The sequence below is a fragment of the Ahaetulla prasina genome, chromosome 2 (genome assembly GCF_028640845.1).
Source record: "Ahaetulla prasina isolate Xishuangbanna chromosome 2, ASM2864084v1, whole genome shotgun sequence".
Classification (NCBI taxonomy): domain Eukaryota; kingdom Metazoa; phylum Chordata; class Lepidosauria; order Squamata; family Colubridae; genus Ahaetulla; species Ahaetulla prasina.
This window is the reverse complement of record NC_080540.1, coordinates 195,886,292-195,902,921: the sequence shown is the minus strand read 5'-3', so window position 1 is coordinate 195,902,921 and position 16,630 is coordinate 195,886,292. Positions and strand designations below refer to the sequence as shown.

At 36.5% G+C, this 16,630-nt stretch overlaps 2 protein-coding genes and 1 long non-coding RNA gene across 4 annotated transcripts in view; 1 reads left to right on the top strand and 2 right to left on the bottom strand.

Moving 5' to 3' along the window:
• Nucleotides 1-407, bottom strand: part of SPMAP2L (sperm microtubule associated protein 2 like) — a 76,048-nt gene extending 75,641 nt beyond the window's left edge. The window contains exon 1 of the mRNA XM_058174247.1: nt 32-407. Coding sequence (XP_058030230.1) covers nt 32-50 — 19 coding nt within the window. The 5' untranslated portion in view covers nt 51-407. The remainder of the gene's footprint in view (nt 1-31) is intronic.
• LOC131193734 (uncharacterized) lies at nt 22-894 on the top strand. The gene is made up of 2 exons (XR_009153999.1): nt 22-162; nt 399-894. It is a non-coding gene; the product is annotated as an uncharacterized LOC131193734 (long non-coding RNA).
• Nucleotides 895-1,219: 325 nt separating this feature from the next.
• ARL9 (ADP ribosylation factor like GTPase 9) lies at nt 1,220-16,211 on the bottom strand. 2 transcript variants are annotated; one of them, XM_058170436.1, is made up of 4 exons: nt 15,943-16,211; nt 10,540-10,708; nt 9,652-9,827; nt 1,220-5,558 (listed from the first exon to the last, which is right to left on the bottom strand). In XM_058170436.1, exons 1-4 carry the CDS (start codon nt 16,120-16,122, stop codon nt 5,379-5,381), a joined length of 705 nt encoding a protein of 234 aa, XP_058026419.1. In that variant the 5' UTR covers nt 16,123-16,211; the 3' UTR covers nt 1,220-5,378. The 2 variants fall into 2 exon arrangements, with proteins under 2 accessions (XP_058026419.1, XP_058026420.1); XM_058170437.1 differs by having other exon boundaries at nt 15,856-16,085.
• Nucleotides 16,212-16,630: the final 419 nt, after the last annotated feature.

Here is a 16,630-nt window from a genome sequence, read left to right as displayed (position 1 = left end):
TGGCGCTTTAGACGGTGTTCCCTTTACTGACCCGATCGTGGCTCGACCATCCTGTGCTATATGAATAGCCCTGCTTCTCCTAGCTCACGTCTCAGCTTGCAATTGTAGAAAAGCGGGTGCTCGGGAGCTCACCTTGCGTTCTTCTTTGTTTCCGTCGCCACGGTAACCTGGGGAATCACTGCCGTTTGTTTCTCTTTCTTTGAACTTACTTTCTGTGCCGCGGGAGGGCGTGTAGGATCCGCAGGTGCTATTCTTAACAGTGCAAACAGCCCAGTCGCTCGGCCTTCGATTTAATTGCTTTCCATGCAAGAGGATTCTGTGCAATTATTTTATTATAATTATTTTCTTCCCTTTGTTAATATATCTAACATGAATATTTACTATTCGTCTGTTTGCAGTGCTCTAGCTCACGTCTGGCTTCAACTTCCAGAATCCTTCAGTCAATATGCAACCACGGAGTTGAAATTCACATGACTTAAAATTTGCTGGATTCACCTGACCAAATTATAATTAAAAAAATATATGAATGTACAGATTACCTATGGAAATGAAAGAGAGGGGAGATACCGAGTACTATCGAATATGGAGTAGATGGTATTCCTGGCTGGAGAGTAAACATAAAACTTAAGGGAGATTTTCGCTGTGACATTGAATTCTGAATAGTGGTTAAGATACTTTAAACAAGGATGTAAGTTTAAGATAGAGATTACTTAGAAGTAGAATCTATATATAGAGGTTAAATAAGAGATACCGATGTACAAAAAGCTGTTATGAGTATTGTGATTTTGATGTGCTTGTCTTTGTTTTATATTTTTTGTTTTTGTGTATTGTGGTTTTTTTGTAGTGTGTATTTTAATTTTTTGAAATTTAATAAATATTATTTTTTTAAAAAAATTTGCTGGGATTGAGAAACACTGCTCTAAAAATCTGAAAACCAAGGAAAGGAAGTCAAGACATTTCTATCACCTTCTTGAGGATGCATACACCTTAGTAAAAAAAAAGAAGTGATCATTGTAGAAAACGTGGTACAATACTTTTATGTCAATAAAATGCACAGTTAAAGAAAAATATTCTGATTTAATTAAAAAAGTTTTCACATTTAAGCAGAAAACATTTCTAGAAAGGTTTGGTAGAATTTTTATTCTTACAAATTTTTTAAAAAGTTTTTAATCTTGTTTTAAAAGCAAAAGCAGTGTCTTCTGTTACATTTTCTTGCCAATGTCAATCTAACCTGGCACTATCACCATCACCAAATATTTCTTAAAAGAATTTTATTGCATTGATAGAAGTACCTCTATGCTGAAAATTGCAATGATACTGAATGGGATTAGATCACAGGAGCCACCAGGCTTCTCCAGGCAAAGCCATCAAAGAATGAGAGGATAACACCACCCTTACTCCACCGTTAATATTTCATAGGAACCGTTTCCCATTAATTGCCCCACCTCCAATTCATAGGGGCACACTTTTACACTGAAATATCCAGGCTTGCAGTCTTAAGACAGAAAATTGGGTGGATGAACTGTTTTAAAACATTACCATGCTATTTTAAAAGATGACAACCTATTTTTGAAGATCGGGTTTTGACCTCTTGGGTCATTCTGGCTGATGATTTAAAAGTGACAGCTGGTTATGTGAAAATCGGCAAAAGAAGGTGCTTGGTATTGCATCTGAATTGGCCGAGACCTTGTAAGTACAAAGCCAGATTCATCTTTTCACAAAAAGCTTTGACCACAAGTTTTCTGAGTGGACTATAAAGTTATTACAACAATAAAAACAAGACATATAATGTAAGAAAAATAAAGACACTATCTCAATGTTATATGGGGTACTTAAACTTTGCAAGACACAATCAATTCTTCAAGGAATTTATATTAAGACTACTAGTATTATTAAATGACCAATCAATGTAACAAACAGAAATACAAAGCCATGACACAGCATGGCAAATAAATGATATAATACAATATAAAAATAGGAGATAAGAGCCATATGAGCTATCTAAAATATATCAGCCAGCTAAGCCTAAAATCAAATCAAAATTGTTAATATTTTTGTAGAACTAGAATAAAATGTCACTGTGAGCTTATAGCTTGTGGAACCAAGCTATGTTACAAATGGAACAAATTGGTAGTCTAATGGATATTTAAGGTGCTTCCTACTTAGCAACCACTCATTTGAACAGTGGTGCTTTTGCCTAGTCCTGGAATTCCTCCCATGTTAGCATCCTGCACTCAGGCGGTCAGCACTTGCAACTTTATTTGCTAATTTCCGACAAAGTCAATGGAGAACCTGGCAGGTTACAAATGGCAACCACTTGATGTCCTTGCTTAACGACCACAATGATTTCCTTAACCACAGCAATGGAGGGCCAGAATTGTCCTTGTTAATCAAAGGTTTAAATTTGTAAACCCTGTATAAATAACCCGTTTATTGACGTCAGCCCAGAGCAGATTCTTCAGTGAGGCTGTGGCATAGTCCAGACATGGGTTGTTACAGTCGGATCTGCCTAGAGCCGTGATGGCGAACAGGTGGCACATGTAGCCGTATCAGTGTGTATGCAAACTCAGCTCCAGCATGCATGCGCGCACCAGCAAACTGATTTTCGGGCCTTCTGGGCCCACCAGAAGTAGGGAAACAGGCTGGGCCTGCATGGTGGTGGGGAAGGCCCATTTTTCTCTCTCACCTGGCTCCAGAGCCTCTCTATGAGTCTGGGGAGGGCAAAAACTGCCTTTCCCACCCCCCCAGAGGCCCTATTACTTGTGTAATAAGTGATAGAATTAACTAATTCTTTGGGGTGAAGAATTATTAATGGCAGTAAGTAGGAAGACTAACACAGAGACCCAACAATAAGGATTTGTTTTCAACCATTCTGGTATAATCCTATTTTTACCTGGGGTGTACCATTTTTAAACCAAGAAAATCAGTTTTAGATCTCTGTTTGTGTGAATCTGGGGACCAATCTGGGTATGGATCAGATATGGTGAGCCAAAAGAATTACCACCAAACGGTGCAGAGTAAGTTACCAAAATATTTTGTCTGAATTCTAAAAATATGAACTTGTTAGCAATGGGATCAGTGCTAGATGCCAGAATAATCATCCTTATTTGTTACTGCCTGTTGAAACTCTATCTCATTAAGGCATAGTATTGTCTTTTCTCTCTAAGGAATTTTTCTTTACCATTCTTTTATTACCCGAAATGTTTCATGAGAGGGAGAATCTCTGCCGAACAGAGCACTTCTATAAACTGGGTTAGTATAGCCTTCACTCGAACACAATTCTTACAAACCAAGATTTGGGCTGTTTATTTGAACAATGGGTTGGAGTTCGATTAGGCAGTTTAGGCAGTAAATCAGTAAATCAGATTTAGGCAGTAAATCAGTCACTTTTTTGAACAGTGGCAAAAAATGTTAGAAATATCCTTGATTGTACCAATGATTTGTTTCAAATGCTTGATCTACAATTTAAGAAATTAGGTTGCAGCATTTTAGTAGTGTTTCTTACTTATTTTTCCCCAGGATTCCTTCCCACTTTCAAAACTTACAAAGAACCCCAAAATAGCTGTTACTTGCACAGGTTACATTCATTAACATTTACTGTATTAAAAATTAAAATTGACATGTGCTACTGTTAACTGCTTCCTTTCATTTGATGGCATTTTAATAGTGTATTGATTTTCTACATAAGCTGGCACATAATTTTGATTTTGCAGACTCCTGAAAGATTCACACTTTGAGAAACACTGTACTAGACTGTATTGTCTGGTACCTATCAGATGAGCGACAAAGCAGATGGGGCAAGATGGAGGGGCAGTTGTCTTCATTCTGTAGACTCAAGGAAAAGGAGTCTATTAATGATAAGTGATTACTGTCAAGTTAATACTAAAATTTAAACAGTAAGGGACTGAATCTTCAGAAATCAGCATGAACTCTATAACAGAAGTTCCTCTGGAACCCTAAAAGGTGAGTTTACCCTAATACCTGGAGTAGATCTACTGAAGACCTTCAGGGCAAACTTTTATCAATTGAAGCAAACCCCTCTCTATTCATTCTCATATCAACTCTCACTCATTCTCCATCTCAATGTTTTTATCTTTAGATTTCCAATGAACCAACCCGATTAGGCAGAAGTCCGGGATGTTAAAATGCTGGAGCACAGTCTCATTATTGGCTCCTATGCTACCATTACAAACTCCTACTATTATTAATACTGGTCTTGGAATTTGATCATTTGATTGAAAAGCCAGTTTTGAAAAAGGTCTCATTTCTCTTGATTTTAGAAATACGATTTTGAGGGATTAAACAGTAGAAAAACATTAGTGAAGAAATTGGTAGAACCAAATTTTAAAGGAGATGCTAACTAAACACACACTAAAGCTGGTGAAATGTGGACATGCAGTTTACAGGTAGTGGAGATTAAGATGTTTATATCTCCTAGACTTTCTCCAGGATGTTTTCTGTCCCTAACATTCAGACCTTCCAATGGTGCCCCATTACTTCTGTAATCAAGTCCATCATTTTTGCTGCCAATTATCCTCTTCTTTTTTCTCAACATTTCCCAGCATTATAGACTTCTCAATGGTCCATCTTATGTTTAAAATATAATTTGAATTTGGTCATTTGTGCCTCAAGTGAGGGCTCTAGATTTTTCTGTAATCCATGTTTTTTTCTTACCTAATCGTATTTCCAGAGGTCTCCTCGAACATCAAAGTCCAAAGTATCAATACTATATCCTATTTTTTTTAATTTCAGGATTGAATTCAGCAATACTGTTAATGAACAAAACTGAGATAATACTAAGAAAACTATGAAGTAGTTCTGCTTAATTATTCTTCCTTGGAGTGTCCCAAGGAAAGATCAGGAATAGGTATATCTCTATATAGGTTTTCCATTAAATTTTTCTCAAGTAAGAAAATAATTTATAACCTCTACAGTTAATTAAACATGAAATGTCTAGTCCCTAAAACACTCATAAGGTATAATCTTTTCTCTATGCCCTGTATATAAGAGCTAATCAGTATTTAGCCAGGGTAGCAACTCTGGCCTCCTCTGAAATCTGCATAATAGTATATATATATATTAAAGGAAAGCTGACACAGAAATATGCATTTAAATTGAAGGAGTGATAAAATATGAAATAACCTAGAAAAAGAAATAAGTTTCAGAGAAATACATATTATATGTAGAAATGTTGGGCTCTCAGAGCGTACTGGCCTTTTCTGCTAAAGCACTTCTAAACAAAACATCCTTTCTTTCCATTTCAAAACCATTTTCATAGCAATTCTGTATCTAGGGTTTGATCGCCACCAAGATTAGAAGAGACGCTACTCATCGTTGCTATTGCATGTCCTATTATGGCATTCCATTGCGTCTCGTTATCACAGAATTTCTGACACCAGCTGTGTAATCAGTTCCCGGGTATCTTTCAAGCCAGAAGAGATCTCTACGCCCTCCTTTGCCACATGTGTACCAATCAGAAATATCTTCCTTTCATCTCCAATTTCAGATAAAGCCAAAGCGTCATGAATGTCTGTGATACAATATGCGTCTGCAAGATCCTGTCCGACAAAAGAAAGAAACATACAGTATTAATCTATTCAGTTTGGCTCTTTCAAAGCAGGGTTGCAATAATCTCCCTCACAAACCTGTCAAAACACCTAGTAAAACTCTGAAGAAACAATATTCCCAGGGGCAAAGAAATTGCTATTCTTTTATACAAGCTTTTCATGGGATGGGTCCTTCATACCAGATACAAGTAAACTAAATTAAAATAAAGGCATTCAAAAAAGGCCAAATTTACAGCTAACATTTGGGCCACTCTTGCTATCATGTCCCAGAAGCAGCGTTTCTCTGTTGTTCAAGCACTGGGGGAGATCTACAGAGGAATTATTGAGTCTGTCATTTGCACCTCTATAACTGTCTGGTTCGGTTCTGCAACCCAACAAGAAAAACACAGACTTCAGAGGATAATTAGAACTGCAGAAAAAATAATTGCTACCAACTTGCCTTCCACTGAGGACCTGTATACTGCACGAATCAAGAAGAGGGCCGTGAAAATATTTGCAGATACCTCGCATCCTGGACATAAACTGTTTCAACTCCTATCCTCAAAACGACGCTATAGAGCACTGCACACCAGAACAACTAGACACAAGAACAGTTTTTTCCCGAAGGCTATCACTCTGCTAAACAAATAATTCCCTCAACACTGTCAGACTATTTACTGAATCTGCACTACTATTAATCGTTTCATAGTTCCCATCACCAATCTCTTTCCACTTATGACTGTATGACTATAACTTGTTGCTGGCAATCCTTATGATTTATATTGATATATTGATCATCAATTGTGTTGTAAATGTTGTACCTTGATGAACGTATCTTTTCTTTTATGTACACTGAGAGCATATGCACCAAGACAAATTCCTTGTGTGTCCAATCACACTTGGCCAATAAAATTCTATTCTATTCTATTCTATTCTATTCTATTCTATTCTATTCTATTCTATTCTATTCTATCTGTAGGACAGTAGTAGATGCATAAGAAATCCAACAAACTTGTAGGAAGTCCTTTCTAAATCTTAGCTATCATATCTGTTTCCTATTCAGATACAGATGCAATATGGAAACACTTGTCTTCTTCCATTATTTCTTTTTGATTTACATTGCTGCAATTTCTTGAGGGTATCTCATCCAAGTTTTAACCAGATCTGATTCTATTTAACTTTCCCGTATAAGATCAATGATCATTACATGGAATCTTTTCTGAAGGGAATCTTCCCGATGGTTTTTTTCCACTGAACTTGTAAGAGACAGTACATACTGAAATATTTCTCAAGGTGATATTTAAATTTATTAGCTTTATTCCTGAAAGAATAAAAATCGGGAAGATCTTTTCTCTTTCAGCCCTACAAAGGAAGTTAATAGCACACTACTTCCAAAAGATTTGCAAAGAAAACTGCAAGAACTAATTCAGGCAGTAACCAGCCATTAATAGTGATTGAAAGTGTGTGTCCACACACATACAAAAGATTAAAAACCCATTGTGCTTGATAAGATTCTCTGAGATAGCCTCTTGATGGATATGAATTCAGCAGTCTATTGCTGTATGATGCTGGAGAAATTTGATCGTTCTAAGATAGCAATTTTAAATTCTGTTACTGAATATCCTAACGGATTAAAATGCTGTAATATTACTTTGTCCTATGTTGAATAGTATCAGATCATTTCAATTACTATTTCATCTGTTTTATCTCTGGAGCAACTGATCCCATCTTCAAAGGGCTTGTGCTTAATGCAACTCTTTGTGCACAATGGAACCCTGTGACAACTTAGCCTACACCTGCATCTTAACTGGTCCTGTACAGATTTTTGGTGTCAGAAAAGGTAAAATCAACTAGCAAGCCTTGTGGTAAAAGAAAGGTTATCTGCCTGGATCTTTTCAGTTTCAAGTTCTAAGTTCGCAGTTCTTACCTATAAGACAAAACTCAAAAAGGTAGTCCTTTATTGCTGCCACCCCACCCCCGGAGGCTGAGAAACTAAGCCCCAAATGGGAGTCATGCAAAATTCTTACAGATTAATCTTCTAAGGATGGCATAAGACTTTTTGTATGTGATAGATAACTTGCTTCAAGGTTCCTTGTTGTTCTTATTGGTTTGAATACATGACATATAAATTGACTAGATGAATTTGCTTTTTGCATATTGCTATTATAATTTTACTGATTAGCAACTATCTTAAAAGAGAAAATAAATAAGTAGATCCCACCAAAATAATACAGATTATAGGTTCCACCAAAATAATACAGAGGAGATGGATGGATCCTTTCCTATCTGCACCAATAATACCACTATGGATTGACTGTAGACAATTTCTGCTCAGCATTTTTTTGCGAGACCGCACAAGTTTCTATTCTTTCTCTGCTGCTCTTTACCGCTATAGGAAGCTGCTGAGATGATAATTTTGATATTTATCTATCATTTTTTTTCTGTCATCAGTTTTTAGATAACATTGAACCATTACTTCTCTTAGACATCTGAATCAGGAGAGGCTCTCTCTATTGGTATTTGAGAGTTGCTTGAAAGCTGTTATTGGCCACAGATAGTCTTTGACTTATGACCACATTTGAGACTTCTTGCTCAGTGAGGCAGTTCTTAAATGAACCATACCTTATTTTACAACCTTTTTTTTTGCCGTGGTCATTGGGTGAATCACTGAGTTCATTAAGCAAAGCAAATCTGGCTTCCCCCACTGACTTTAGTTATCAGAAGCTATCAGAAAGTTAAAAATGGTGATCACATGACCCTAGGGTGCTGCAACCATCATAAATCCATGCTGCTTGCCAAGGGCCCTAATTTTGATCATGTGACCACAAGACACACTGTATGACTGTTGTAAGTGTGAGCATAACTCACACTTACAACAATAACTCTGAATGGTCGCTAAATAAATGGTTGTAAATTGAGGACTACCTGTACACAACTACTAACAAAAGCAGAATCCAAGTAATTTAGAAAGGAAACTGCACAGTAAAAAAAATACATTTTACAGGATTTTAGAATATATTTGCTCATTCCAGCAAGAGACAACTAGGAAAAATATTAAAATGGAAGCTGGAAACATTAGAAGAACAAACATTACCTAACACACTACTGTTAGCTGTCTTTGGCAAATATCTTAGTAAATGCTATCACATCGTGACATTTGTCTCAACAATTGCCTCTTTAACTATCAGATAAAGTCCAATGATTTTTCAGATTTAAATAATCCGGACTACAGTAATGATACCAGAGAATAGCATTCAGTACTTAGGTTTTATAGATAGAAATCACATATGTTTTGCCATGTGTAAGTACAGGAGGTCTGTAAAACATGGGTCAGAAAGCTTGCCAGGGATTTGAAGCCACTGCCCTGTCCTATTACAGTGCGCCTATATGGAGACCCAGTTTGGTGTAGTGGATAACGCACCAGGCTAGAAACTGGGAGACCATGAGTTTTAGTTCAGTCTTAGGCATAAAGCTTAGCTGGGTCAGCTTGGCCAGTTATTCTTCTCAATCCTAGGAAACTGTAAAAGGAAAACCACCTTCCAAAAATCTTTGTAAGAAAACTACAGGGACTAAACCAGGTGGTCACCAGTCATCAAGACTAAGTTGAAGTCACAAAACAAACAAACAATGCTACCATATACTATTAGTGCATTATGATATACAGTAGTATAGTACAGGGGTCTCCAAACTTGGCAACTTTAAGACCTGTGGACTTTAACTCCCAGAATTCTGGGAATTGAAGTTCACAAGTCTTAAAGTTGCCAAGGTTGGAGACCCCTGGTATAGTAGCTAGGCTGCTGACTTTGATCGAGAACAGCAGGGCTCATATTTTGCTAGAAATGAAAACCAAAGGGTCATTGTTTTAACCAAACCCTTAATTTTACTTACAGAAAATGTAGCATAAATAATAATGCAATACCATTAATAAGACAAATTGTTATAACCAATGACCACAACTCTGTGTCACAGGTGAAACTGATCCTTTTTTTCTGCACTGAACCATTATAGAAATTATTGAATGATATTCTTGTTATAGAATTAAGGTTTCTCACACACTCACCAGAAATCTACCATTTCTGCTCTGGGTTCTACAGCTTATATTTACCTGCTTATTGGCTAGAATCATTATTGGTAACGTAGAATTATTCTGGACCAACTGATGAAGAAGTGTTTTTGCAACTGGGAAGCGTTCATGATCTGCTGAGTCTACAACATAGATCAGCAGCAGGACTCTTGGCATATACATCTTCCAATACTCTCTTAAAGACTCACTTCCCCCAACTGTAAATCAATAATATAGAAAAACAATCAGCAATTATCTATTAAAACTCCCATCATCATAGTAAAACTTTCAACAGGAGGCAGCTGCGTTTCAAACTCATTTCACAGAAATGCTGAAGTACATGATAGAAAATCTTCCCAAAAATTATCTAGCATAATTCAAAATATAGCAGAAAAACACTATGGTTAAAGCGCACACATTCAACTGGAATTAAGATATAGAATAAAAAAGGATAATATGACTTCTATTTAATGACCAACAGATTGGATGAATCTTATGACACAGCAGTTTTTAAACTGTTTGTGTAAAAATAAAACGTTTGACCCAAATCATATTCTTCTAAACTTTTTTCCTCATTCCATATTTTAATCCTTTAAAAGTGAAAAGCTATGTGTAGGAATCAAGACCCAACAGGATATAATCTACTGAGTTTTAAAATTCCTATCTTCATTACAATGCTTTTATTGTACTGGTAACACATTTTAAAATATTCCTAGTATTTTAGCTCAATGAAGAAAATAGCTATTTTTTACTAGATATACTGTATTGGCTTATATAAAGCAATTATATTTATTGGAAATAAAACTTTAACACACCCAGTATTTTATAAGGGAAATGGCAGGGAGATTTTTACAACACTGTTTCATTGAGAAACATAAATGATGATGATTTTTTTTAAAAAAATGTTTCTTATAAGTTAGATATACTAACTTTCTAGGAATTCCATCTTTGTTTCTTCTGTGTTGATACACACTGCGTTGAAACCTTTGGTGGGAACTGTGTTGCGGTTTACATGGTTAGTCGCTAGTGAATAGAGAACACTGGTTTTTCCAGCTCCATCTAAGCCTAGAACCAATATTTGCTTGTTGGATGGTTTATCCTACAAAATACAAGACCAAACAATTATCAGAAAAGACAGATATTTAGTAGACATTTGAACAAATAAAATAATGGGAGTGATAATTATGTGGCCAACTTTACATACTAGTGACTGACCATATATATTATACCGACTACATATAAATTGGGCTAGAATTCCAGGTCAGCATTATTCAATGTAAGTACCTATGAAATGTTCTAATTAGATTTGTTTTGGCTAATTCAGCATAAAATTGTTACAAGTGACAAAAGGTGTTTAGAAACTGAAATAGCTAATTTTCCAAATGTTGTTATAGCAATTGTTGAATGATAGTTCACTGTTTCTGATCTTAATTGGAGTAGCTAGGTGGGTTGACAGATAATTAAGAGTTCTCAGCAGACAAGTAAAAGCAGAAAAGTTCTCCTAGAAATCTGGACATTAGAAAACTACACAAAGGGACTATAATTACAGACAAGCCTAACAACTATCCAAAATACGCATATTACTCTGAAAATAATACTGATATTATAATTTACAGCTGAGATAGGTATCTGTTGATCCTCTAGTGCACGGGTGTCAAACTTGCCACATCACATTGCCATCACGTGACTTTTTGCGACATTTTCCCCATTGGCAGAGCTAGGGTGGGCATGGCCTGGAGGCCGCCAGTTTGACACCCCTGCTCCAGTAGTTACTAAATTTCAAGTCCTGGCAGCCAATATCACCAAAATGCTTTGAGTTGTAGCTCTACAAATCCAGTCTTCTTGGAATTTAGGCTGCTTTAACAAATCAAACATATAACAAAAAAATCCAAAGGGTCAAATGTTTCCCATCCTAAAAAATCATAATGGTTATCAAATCCATCAACAGTAACATATCAAAACAAAACAGACAAACCAGTCTTCTCAATCTAAAATCTTTCAATCTATCTTTAAATCAAAGTTCCATAGGCCCCAGCCAATAAGGGTAAATATTATAAAGGTATGCAGAATAGATGTGCAAAAGATACTAGGATTTTGGAAAGGCAACTGAAGAAAAAATGGCCTCCTTCATTAATTTGCCTCCACGGCATGTACCAGCCAACAAAGAACAGATTTTTGGATTTCCCTCTATCAATAAGAATATATAAATCAATAAGAATATTGATAGCCATCTCATAATGGAAACTTGGGTTTTTTTTCTAGAGATCCATAGTAAAGCCAGATACAAAATAGTAGAGGAGACAGGAATAAAGGCAAACCCCATTACCTAGAGCTACTTGTGAACAATAAACTAGGCTGGTTTACATGAAAATACAAAATTATTTGTCAGTTATTATACAACATGTTAATAATAACCACACAAAGAAGAAGAAAAAGTAAAACCATTTTTTAAACAATTGAACAATGCCAGGTGGAAAAGTCCTGTTGATTTGGTTCTATGACTATCAAAAATCTCAATTTAGCTTCTACTGTATCTATTTCTGAGCTACAGCTGAGAATTGATACATTTTTTCCTAGGTAGAAAGGAGGCACCGATACTCTTGAACTGATAACGAAGCATCCAGCACTTGTCATTATCAAAATTATTAAACTAACAAATTTCTTGTTCAAAAGAATGGGGGATTCAATTTATAATTCCTTTTTAGGAAGATTCAATTTAATTATTTAAATCACAATTTATTTACTAGTCCAGAAAGTTATGTCATTAATTCTAGCAAAAGTGCCCTCTTGTTGATCATTGTATCTCAATATGCACACAATATTTTAGGAAATGTAGATTCATTTAGCAATAGCACTTAAGACTTATATATTGCTTTCCAGTGCTTTCCAGCAGTCTCTAAACGATTTACAGAGTCAGCATATTGCCCCCAACAATCTGGCTCCTCATTTTACCAACCTCAGAAGGATGGAAGGCTGAGTCAACCTTGGGCTGGTGAGAATTGAATTGTTGAACTGCAGGCAGCCGGCAAGCAGCAGAAGTATCCTGCAGTATTGCATTCTAACCACTGAGCCACCACGGCTCTTTAGGCAGAATTTATTTAATCAACTTTCATTTTTAAAAATGGAACTAATCCGAGAGCTAGTTTGATCTTGTAGTTAGGACACCAGGTTAGAAACAGGGAGATTGTTACAACAAAATTAGTAGGTTAGTTAGTAGGTAAAAGTTAGTAGGTTGGGGGTTACACAACCCCCAACCTACTAACACCCAAAACTAGGTATGCACGCCCCTTACCTCTTCAACACCAATCATATCAGATCTCAAATGCAAATTGATAAATGCAAGAAGCATAGTCAACAAATTACCTGAATTTAATTTAAAAATACCTTATGCCACCAGACTTGAAATCCTGGGTTTAGAAAATTTAGAACTACGCCGTCTTCGACATGACTTGAGTTTAACTCATAGAATCATCTATTACAATGCCCTTCCTGTCGAAGACTACTTCAGCTTGAATTGCAACAATACACGAGCACACAACAGATTTAAGCTTAATGTTAACCACTCCAATCTTGATTGCAGAAAATATGACTTCAGTAGCAGAGTTGTTAATGCCTGGAATACACTACCTGACTCTGTGGTCTCTTCCCAAAATCCCAAAATCTTCAACCAAAAACTGCCTACTATTGACCTCACCCCATTCCTAAGAGGTCTATAAGGGCACAAGAGTGCCTACCGTTCCTGTCCTATTGTTTCCTTTCTTTATATTCAATTATATTCAATTAATTTAGCTATTACATACTCATACTTATATATATGCTTATATATTGTATAGTTATTACATGCTAATGCTTATATATACTGTGTGACAAAAATAAATAAATAAAATAAAATAAAAATAAATTGTGAGTTCTAATCCTGCCTTAGGTACGAAAGCCAGGTGGGTGATTTTGAGTCAGTCATTCTCTCTCTTAGCCCACTTCACCTCACAGGGTTATTGTTGTTGTGGGGAAAACAGAATGGAAAAGTATTAGATATGTTTGCTACATTGAGTTATAAATAATAAAGATGGGAAATAAATGAAAATTAAGTCATTCAGAACTGAACTAGCTCCAGTTCAATTGCAGTAATACTTGCAGATGTTTAGGGACATTTTTTGCTATTATATGCTAAAAAAACCCACTAATTACCAGCTTTTAAATTGTGCTTATAGTCTTGTTTTTCTATTTTTGACAGGATAATTATGTACTTTTCCCACCCAAAGGGTCAATTAAGATTCCTTAAAAGTTAACAATTGTTTTATTATTTTTATCCTGCCTTTATTTACACACACACATATATAAAATAAGACCAGACAAAACAGCATAAATTTGTTTAGAAAGCATAGCAGTTCGAAAGCATGCAAATGCAAGTAGATAAATAGGTACCACATCAGTGGGAAACTAACAGCGCTCTGTGACATCACGCTGGCCACATGACCACCGAAATGTCTTTGGACAGTGCTGGCTTAATGGCCTTGAAGGGGAGCTGAGCATCACCACGATAGTCGGCAACGACTATAGTGGAATAAAATCCACAGGAGCTCCTTTACTTTTTACCTTTTAATATAACAATAAGGGATTTAATCTCATTAGTCTGTCTGCTAGAACAACACAATTTTACTCATGTGACTGTGAACTAAGAGACTCAAAAAAAAACAAAAAACGAAAAGTCACTCTGACTTTAAATGGACAAAGATCCTAGGGTTGTTAAAAAATACCTTAAAGAACACTGGGATCTTGTTCATATGATGCTTTTTAATCACACAATATGTCTGATAAATGATACTAAGCTTAATCTTCTGGAGTTTCATTTCATTGGGACAGATCTTAGTTGAATATTGCTAAGAACATTAATTACCAAGCAAAGAAAATGATATGGGTACACAACTGCAATGAAACGAACAATTCCAAATGGCTCACTATTAAGTTGATCTGGCATTCAAATTGCTAAGATACCAAGGTAAAATAAAGGAGGGCTAGCCCTCTGTAAGGTTTCTATTCTTATCTTTTTCCACTCTGCATTAATAGGATTCTACCTGACTGATTTTATCTAAGCCTTTCATGATCTCAAAGAGATAAATAAATCTGTAATGGTTAAGATCTATGTCTGCCTTCAGATAATTAAAAAGTACCAAGAGCTTACAAAATCTGGAGTTACAGTCTTGGCCACTTTTCTTCTTCAACGTATTTGTTACAAAAACTAAGTTTGTATAAATTTATGTAGAGCAGAAAAACTACTAGTTGATGTATAACTTTTTAGTAGCTCCTTATTCAAAAAACATTCTTCAAATGCAATTGAGTTGTAATCAAGGCTGCAAACAAAAGAGTGTTGTTGAAAAACAAAGTGATATGACCATGTTTAGTGGAACATTGAGATGGAAGAATTGTTTTTGTTTCCAACGCCTGGGGCAAAATCCAAACAATTTCCAAACAGATGAGGATCCAACAATAATAGAAATAAATGTTCCCATTGGAAAAATTAATGGGAAACCAGAGTTGAAATGTAACTTCTTACCATTCTTCTAATGCTGAACCTAACTAGCAGATACCCTGAACACCAATTATCCTGTTAGGGTAGTGGTATATTGGCACGTTTAAACTCCCCAATTAATCTAATTAATTAAAATTTTAATTAATTTAAATAAATTTAATCTAGTTACATATAATTCCGCGATTAAATCTATCTTAAAATCCTTACAAATTATTCCTTACAAAATTATGCTTTACAAAAACTTCTACAGATTATTTGCTTCGAGTGACTGTTGGGACCAAAATCAAACGGGCAGATTCTAAGCGGATGGGATAAAGCAAGATTTGTTTCTATTTATTCTTCTTTTATAACCTCCCATCAACAGTGCGGTCTGATCCCATCTGTATTTACCCAGGAGCAAATGTTTTGCCTTCCAGGAGGGCTGGCTCTCCTATATTTCAACCCAGCACCTAATTTTAAATTTCAACCAACAACCATCTTCTTTTTTAAAAAACCACTTTTGCAAGGTTTTCCAGAAAGCAGACGTTGAATTAGTTTTATTCCTGCGGCTTTCCTCTTTCTGACCAGAACAGTTATAATGAGTTTAGGAAAAATGTCCCAGAAACATAGTTCCCACCAGAACCGTTCTTCCTTAACTCCATTTGAGAAAGGAGAAGCAGCAAACACTTTACAATTTTTGTAAAGAAAAAAAAAATTACAAGTAATTAGAGTTTTACCCGTTCGACGTTTACTGACAAGAACCGTGCCTAAATGCACGGAGCTCTACTTGCAGCCTTGGAAGTTAATTCCCACGCGTTCACTACCTGTCCCGCCGGCGGGCCTGTGCCTCCTTCTTGCACCCCAAGCCGGAGCCGAGACTGCTGATCTTCGCGTCCCGGAGGCTCTTGGGTGGAGAGGTAATTGCGCCAAAGGGCGTAGGCGACCCCACCGGTAACGACAACCGCCGTGCCCACGAATGCGAACTGCCGCAGGTTGCCCGCCATGACCCCCCCGGGAGAAAAGAGCTCGGGAAGGGCGGGGCGGGACGCAACAAGAACGGCGACGTTTACTTCGCTCCCCTCCGGTGCGGAGGCGGAGCCCAATTCAGAGGCCCGCCCCTTCTCGTTGGGGCTCCGCCCTCGCTGCGTCCACAACAGCCTGTGCCGGAAGGAAGGTTCCTGCGGCTTCTTTCAAGCGGATGAGTCTTCGTATTGTGCGAACAGGCGTGTAGGAATTGGGACCTCAAGTACTACTATCCCCTCTGCTCGTTTACGGAGCAGTTATTCCCACTGAAGCAAGCGAGAGGGAGACGGGATAACATCTCTCTGATGCTCTGGGCAGCCAAAGAAAGGCTTGCTTTACTTGCGCAAGACATGGCATTTGCTTTTCCGCCTGTGCACTAATATTTTTTATTTTATTTTGTCACAACAGTATACACAAACAATTGTCATAGATAAAACAACATGTATTGAAGAAAATATATAAGTAAAAAATATGCATCAATAATATTAA

Coding starts and splice junctions, on each gene's coding strand:
- ARL9 (XM_058170436.1), bottom strand. CDS start 16,122: ATGGCGGGCAACCTGCGGCAGTTCGCATTCGTGGGCACGGCGGTTGTC. Junction 10,709..15,942: donor CAGGCCCGCCGGCGGGACAG/GTAGTGAACGCG, acceptor TGTATTTTGTAG/GATAAACCATCCAACAAGCA. Junction 5,559..9,651: donor TGATTCTAGCCAATAAGCAG/GTAAATATAAGC, acceptor TTTGTCGGACAG/GATCTTGCAGACGCATATTG.